At 35.2% G+C, this 7,987-nt stretch overlaps 1 protein-coding gene across 1 annotated transcript; it reads right to left on the minus strand.

Annotated features, from left to right (window-relative positions):
- Positions 1–3,296: 3,296 nt before the first annotated feature.
- Positions 3,297–6,696, minus strand: LOC139867033 (AP2-like ethylene-responsive transcription factor ANT). Its single transcript, XM_071855345.1, has 8 exons — positions 6,453–6,696; positions 5,760–6,288; positions 5,178–5,260; positions 4,836–4,924; positions 4,524–4,597; positions 4,382–4,432; positions 4,217–4,293; positions 3,297–3,908 (listed from the first exon to the last, which is right to left on the minus strand). The coding sequence occupies exons 1-8, from the start codon at positions 6,574–6,576 to the stop codon at positions 3,463–3,465; spliced, it is 1,473 nt and encodes a 490-aa protein (XP_071711446.1). The 5' UTR covers positions 6,577–6,696; the 3' UTR covers positions 3,297–3,462.
- Positions 6,697–7,987: the final 1,291 nt, after the last annotated feature.

The following is a 7,987-nucleotide window of genomic DNA, read 5'->3' on the forward strand; positions in this document are numbered from 1 at the left end:
CCAAATGGCATAACAAGAAATTCATAGTGACCGTATCGAGTACAAAAAGCTGTCTTAGGGATATCAGATTCAGTAACACGAACCTGATGATACCCTGAGCGCAAATCGATTTTAGAAAAGAATGAAGCTCCCTGAAGTTGATCGAATAAATCATCGATTCTCGGAAGAGGATATTTATTCTTCACAGTTCTCTTATTCAACTCTCTTTTATCAATACACATTCGGAGCATTCCATCTTTCTTTTTCACAAATAATACTGGTGCACCCCACGGCGAAGAGCTTGGACGAATGAACCCTCGGTCCAACAACTCCTGAATTTGAGACATCATCTCACGGATTTTCGAAGGAGCTAATCTATACGGAGCTTTATCAATAGGAGTGGCTCCCGACACTAGATCGATTTTATACTCGGCTTCTCTAACCGGCGGTAACCCTGGTAGTTCATCTGGAAACACTTCCGGATATTCGAAAACTATTGGGATATCGGACACTGTTTTCTGATCTTTCTTTGCGTCAATGACATATGCCAGAAAAGATTCACACCCTTTGGCCAGAGATTTCTTAGCTTTCATTATCGAAATTATGGGATAACTAAACCCACCACGTTCCCCACGGGCCACAACGCGTGTTCCATCGGTCAAAGGAAAAGAAATTATCTTCTTATGGCACTTAATGCTAGCCCTATTGTGACTTAACCAATCCATGCCTAATACTATGTCAAAACTAGCTATAGGCATCACCAAATAAGTCATAGAAAAAAGGCCTCCATCTATGTCAATAGTAGCTCCAGACATAGATGTCGTGACTAGAACCGTCTGACCATCAGCCACTTCTACTCTTAAAGGAGTAGAAATCAATTCAACAGGTAATTTCAACTTATCACATAATGTAGCAGACATGAAGGAGCGGTTTGCTCCAGAATCAAATAGCACACGAGCATGTATAGAGTTTATTAAGAACATACCCGTGATCATGTCATCAGTAGCAGTAGCAGCATCTACTGACATTTGAAAGGCTCGACCCTCAGGAGCTGGAGGATTCTTTCTTTTCTGCCCCACTGTGGAAGCATATGATCCCCCGGCTGATACTGCCCTTACCCCTGACCCTGACCCTGCCCTAGAATATGATCTTCTTGCAGAAGGACACTGTGCAGATCGGTGACCTTCTTTCTGACAGTTCCAACACACATTGTTTCTGAACGAACAAGTTTCGGCATCGTGCCCCATTACTCCACAACGGAGACATCGTTTTGTCAGTATTGAACATTGCCCGGTATGTGAAGATCTGCACTCACCACACCATTTTCTCTGATTAGACACATATCCACTTCTAGTGGATTGCCCTTTCTGATTGTACCCAGTCATTTTCTTTGATCTAAAGCTAGACTGACTCGTTGTTGGTTGTTTCTGTTGATTCAGTTTTTCCCTTCGTCGACTGATTCCAGCCTTCACATCACTTTCAGCGGTTTTGGCCATCACAAAGGCGATCAGAAGCAGCAGAATCCTGATGTAAATGGGCGGAGGTGGGAGGCTGCAGACAGCAGGAGAAAAAGTGGGCGGATGGTGGTGGTTCTCGACTGCAGAAGGGCTGCAGAAACAGCCGATTGGGAGGTGGTGGTGGGTATTAAAATTGTCGAACAAAAGAGAAGAGAAAGAGATGGTTTGTGAATTTCTTTTTGTGATGCAAATATGAGCTAGATGGGTATCCTTTTATAGTGTAGCTTTTAGAGTTTGATTCAAAATACAAATGTTCAAGGATTATTCTAGAGATTAAGTTACGATGAGGATGAAATTTGGAACTAGATTAGGATTAGGCTTATTGAGTTCAAATAGATTAGGATTAGAAGTTATCTTTTAAATTTGCATTTGCTTTTATATATTTTTTCTTTTAAAATCCCAGCTGACTTTTTTTATATTAGTATTTTTTTTTCCCGGTTGTATTTATATTTATATAATACAATTTTTTTTTATTTAATGTAACAATTATCTTAATTAACTTAATTAGCATTAATATAAATTTAAGTATATTTTTACTCTTTTTAATTTAATCTCTAACTTTTATTAAATTTTATTTATTTCCCAAATGTTTTATTATTTATATAAATGTCACATTTTTATTTATTACATATAGATATAGATTAATAGTTACGTTATTACAGAAAAGCATAAATTTTAATTAGAAGTGAGTGTCGACTAAAAGTTTACCATTTGGTTAACGTTTTGCAAAATAAAGTTTATGAGCACACAAAAATCCTAAGGCAAAATATTAAAATAGAAATGAAAAAGTGAGGGTCGTTATATAATGAGATCAAATATTTATCTTATTCATGGAAAAAGTATAATGATCTCTACTTAACATTATACTTCTTCGATCTTTATATATATATATATATATATATATATATATATATATATATATATATATATATATATATATATATATATATATAGTTGTAAGAGCACTTCCAATAATAGTCTTTAAGGAATTGTCCTGGGATCGCCTTCGGGTGCGGCGATGGCAGTTACTTTGCCTCCAATCTCTCATTTTTGTGACAGTCACACACATTTGAAAACGAGTCTGATTAAAATTTTGACAGTTTGAATCAGTTAAAAAGTATATTATTGAACATAACGACTAGTGTATAAATCACATTTCACAAATTTTAATCGTTATAGTGAATAGCAAGGTTGAAAAAGACGCGAGACGGGGAGTCGAGACCCTAAAACATCGAGACGGGATCGAGACGGACATTAACTTTTATATATATAAATATATATACACATATTTTAAAGCTAAAATCCTTCTTTGATCAGTTTTTACCTATAATCGTTATTATCGTTAATATAATATAAATAAGTAACACTAAACTACGGCAATTTCGATCGATTTGACCGACTTTTGACTGATTTTAATCGAACTTTTGACTTTTGATCGGCGTTGACCCGACATTTTCCGCATTTGACCCTACTTTTGACTGTTTGACCGACTTATTAGAAGACATGACGGAGTCGAGACGGGCCAGTCACAAATACGTCGCAACGGATGTCGTTTACAACATTGGCGAATAGTAACAATTTGAACACCGACTCCGATTATGAAGCACATTTGCAGGATAATAGTTAATAGCTATTTTTTTAGATGTAATAAAAGGTTAATTTGACTATACACTTTTTAGAAATGTTCTGCTGATTTATGGGTCACAAACTATTTTAGCAAAACACTCATTAAGAATCTAATGATTAATTATAACCTTTTTAAAGTAAACAAATACTTGAATAGACAAAAGTTCACATAGTAGTTGGAATTTAGAGAAAAAGTTGTCACCATGTGTTACACAGGCAGGTAACTAGCCCCACCTTGGTCTACCATTACCACTTAATTAACTTGATTAATCACCTAAGGATAATAAGACTTAATTAACCTAAACTAATATAGTAATTACTACAACTTCTTAATTCTGTTTTAAGCATCAGCCCATGCAGCAAAGGCTGGATAGTGTCCTGAAGACACCCATGAAGAACTCACATCTCCAGTAGTTGCAGTAGCAGCAACAGCCATTGTTGCACTTATTCCATCTGGGCTTTCTTCTCTTGAGCACCTCAAACTCGTTACCAAGGACGAAGGGTTCGAATGTTGTTGCTGATTGTTAGGGCTCTTTATTAAATTCTCATTAAGTACTTCAAGAGTTGTTGATGGTTGTTGATGATCAATGTTGGCTAGCTGATCAGAATGTTGGTCAGTTGTTGGAACCGTTTTCTTTCGTCTGGCTAGCTCTCCGGCAAGTAAAGTGGTGCTCGTAACGATTCGTTCAACGTCGTATCGAGAAACATCAAAGTTTGTGACAGCATTCACACCACGAAACTTGATCGCTGCAACATCATAAGCCTCGGCTGCTTCCTCTTGAGTACCTAAAGAGTTATAATCAATATATTAGACCATAATTTTTCTTTATTATGATAAGTAACTTTAATTATAAGGATTTTTCTAACTACAGGTAAAAAAGACTTAGTACTTTATATTAACAGTTATGTAAAAGTAAACATTGACCACATTTTACACATATTAATGCAGTTTAACGTCAGCTACTTTAGTACTTTATATTAACAGTCATGTAAAAGTCAACATTGACCACATTTTACAACATATCAATGCAGTTTAACGTCAGCCCTAAAAATGTTAGTAAATCCTAATTATTGTCTAGTTACGAAGAACTTACTGAAGGTACCAAGGTAAAGATCCTTGTTTCCGGCCACACGACCGATTCGTGCTTGCCATCTTCCATGCTGATGATGCCTGTCCATTTATAAAATTCAAAACCAAATATAAAGATGAACCCTCAAATTATTATTAACGTACGTATAATTATACTACATTTTCGAACCTTGTAACACCACGATAAATCGAAGCGCCCCTAGAAAATCCACTGCTCTTTCTGAATATCATATATACAATTACTAAAATTACTAGAAAAATAAATGTTTAACGAAACACATTAATAAAAAGCATGAGCTTAATTACGATACCTTCGTAAGTGAGCTACAAATTCTTGGCGATTCATGGACTTCATGGTCTCGAGTTCCTGATGGTAGTCCTCAAGCTACCAAAATAATAATAATAATGGTAAATCAAATATTGTTAAAGTCTTGGATCAATTTGTTAAAATAATTAAGATACATTTTACATTCATCATTCAGTAGTTAATAGTAAAACTGGTCGAAAACGGTCATGGGATAACTCAATTAGTCCGCGTATATCAACATAAAAATATCCCCTTCCCGGGTAGACTAAAGAAAGTTTACCATATAGCTACAAGTATAAATCTAATAATTTCTTACAGGGAAGTTGATATGAGTCGCAGAACCCCAATATTTAAGCGCAGCCATGTCGTATGCTCGAGCTGCTTTTTCTTCCATATCATAGCCACCTGAGGGTAATTATGTAATTACAACAGTCTTTGTTAGAGAGGTTAATAATGTAAAAGTTGAAATTAACTTGCATACTATCAGATGAAACAAAACACTTACCAAGATACACTGAGGTATGGACCATATATCAAATATCACACATGACAAAAAAGAAGATCATTAATTAGTTGATAAATTAAGTAAAAAAAAAGTACAAATTCAACATGTGAAATAATACTATACTCTTATTAAATAAATTGGGAGGTAATCAACCTTGTCTTCCTTTTCTGGTTTGGCCTTCTTTTTTGCAACTATTATCCCATAAATGTGCTTCATATCTTCCAGTCCACCTATGCCTAACGAGTCCAAGATTACAACCAAAGTTTTACATTACTTTTTATTAAAGTCTATTCTATTCTAGTCAATATTGGAGCATTTATAAATTTACTAAATTGTGTGGTTGAAGTACTCATTGTCCTTTTACTTTCTAGATAAACATTCAACTTATTGAAAGATAAACTTCTACTAGTATTCTACTTTCTACTACTCGTTATAGTATATTCAATCCCTCCCTATTCCTTCTATCCCTCCGTAAATAGAAAAGAATATAAATATAAATATAAATAGAAAAGAATAAAAAGTTTACTATTATGTGTTAATGTATTTGAATAGAATTAAAGGAGAAAGAAAAAGTAAAGATAAAACTGAAAAGTAAAAAAAGAAATTATAGTATTTTTATTATATTTCCTTATACTATGTGTTTTTTTATCCGTACACTATTAATATGGGAGTGAGGGGGTAATTATTGACACTAATAGAAAATAATGAAAGAATAATAAATGAAATGAAATATACCTTGTGACACCTCTAAACTGAGAGGTTCTTTGACCAAAAGTATCAAGTGATTTCCTATGAACAGGCAGTTTTTGAACTTTACTAGCATCTCTCTTCTTTGTTTCAACTACCAAAAACTTATCAGTTACACAGCTGCTTGACTGAGAACCAGGACTCATGGACAAACTCAGTGACTGCACATTACCATCAACCATGGTGGTGTTCATTATTGGGTTATTATGATGGCTGTTAAGTGAAGTATAAGTGGTTTGATCTGATGCATACTGTAGTTGTGATGGTGGTTGAGAAACATGAACCCATGAGTTCATGTGTTTACCAACAGTACTAGTTTCTTCTTCTTCTTCTTCTTCTTCATGAACTTGGTACATGTTATTATTAGGTTGACATGGAATTGGTTCAGGGTACAACCATCTTGGTTCAGGGTACAAGCTATCTAAGCTTAAAGCCATGGTTTCTCTCTCATGGCTTCCATAGTCATGAGCCACCCCTAAAAAGTCTTCAAACTTAGGTGAAGAATTTGGCATCATCCCTTCACATTACAAAAAAAAAAAAAAAAAAAAAAAAAAAAAAAATTGTCAAAAACAAAAGAACATGTATGTATGTACATTTTTTTTTTCTTTTTTAAGAATTATTATTATTATACTTATATTAGTTGAACTTTATTATTATACTTATATTAGTTGAACTAATTACCTTGTGAATGTGAAGAAGAAAGAGCTTCCAAGATACAAAGAGAACCATCAGATTTTAGGGGCATAACAGTCAATGGTGAGAAGAAAGTAGTCCCATTTTCACCATAATAAATGTATCTATCCATATGAATATGAATATTTTATATTTTGTTGTTAGAAACTTATTATTTGTAAGGTTGGGGTGAGTATATATAAATGTGAATATGAATGTGAACGTTAGTGGGATATGATATGATCAATTTAAGAAGTGGTCGCTTGAAACTAAACAAAGAGAATGATATGCAGAAGGAGAGCAAAAAATGCTGGGTGGCACCCCTGCATCCTATGGGGATCTGTGAGCATAAATATAGATAGAAAGACTAAAACAACACACACACACACCAAACACACCTTTACTATGTACGTATATATCATGTACAAACATCAAGACTTGTTTTATATTTTTTTTTTTTTTTTTGAAAGTCAAGTAAGTTTTATTAAAATAAAAAGAACACGAAACAAACTAGCAAGGAGCTAGACAAGACACGAGGCTACAAGCGACCGCACAGAAAAAACGCACAAACAACCAACAAACACGAAGCTATAGGAAACACACAATCACGAGGATATTAAAAGAACACGACACAACAGCTAATTAGACTATGATTCCGAATCCGAAGACGCGCAGGAAGAGCAGCCTGAGCAGCAATCGATATCCTCTTCCGAGTCTTTCATCCCGTTCTCGATAAGATATCTATCTTGCCATCGAAATTTATCCCGAAGCCAATTGCGTTTCATATTTCTCCTACCCCACACATGTTTAATGAAATGACTTTTAATCAAAGGATGAGCTTTTTTCCCCTTAACACGAAAACGAGCTACCGTGGTATATGTTAAACAAGGGGACACGTCATGTAAATCATCAAATTCTCTTCCGATTGGGCTAGGATCACCCGCATCACATTCGTCTGAACCCAGGCCCATCCCATTTGAGGCTTGTTTGACCATTTCAGAATCTTGGTCTGGCCCAATTGAGAGCTCCTCCTCATTAGCAAGTCCACCATCACAAGGAGAAAAAGGGTTTGTTGGAACGTCACTTTCTTCATTGGGCTTCACTGTATTATTATTATTAAAATTGTTATTAATTTCCCCAACCCTCGAAACATCTGCACTCGTGCTATCATTAACCTCGGTAGCCACATGACCATCTTTTGATTTCGCGTCATTAAAGCTTGCATTGGAACCACTCGACTTTTGGGTTGCCTCCACCTTCATACCATCATCATAAGATAACACCGGAGAAAAGGCCATTACCGGCGAATCAATACCAATACTATCGACGTTCGAATTTTTGATGTCGTTGTCAATTGGGATCTGATTTTCTTCTCATGTGGTTGACTTCTCGAACAAAACATCGCCGGAGGTGTTGTACGAATCCTCTTGGCAGGAGGATTGTTCCGATATGTTATTAGCTTTAGCTTGAGACTCGACATCATTGTGTAGACCTTGTTTATCATCGATATCAAAGGACTTACAGTCCACTTCTATCAAGGTCTA

This window comes from Rutidosis leptorrhynchoides, chromosome 9 (assembly GCF_046630445.1).
Source record: "Rutidosis leptorrhynchoides isolate AG116_Rl617_1_P2 chromosome 9, CSIRO_AGI_Rlap_v1, whole genome shotgun sequence".
NCBI classification, from domain to species: Eukaryota; Viridiplantae; Streptophyta; class Magnoliopsida; order Asterales; family Asteraceae; genus Rutidosis; species Rutidosis leptorrhynchoides.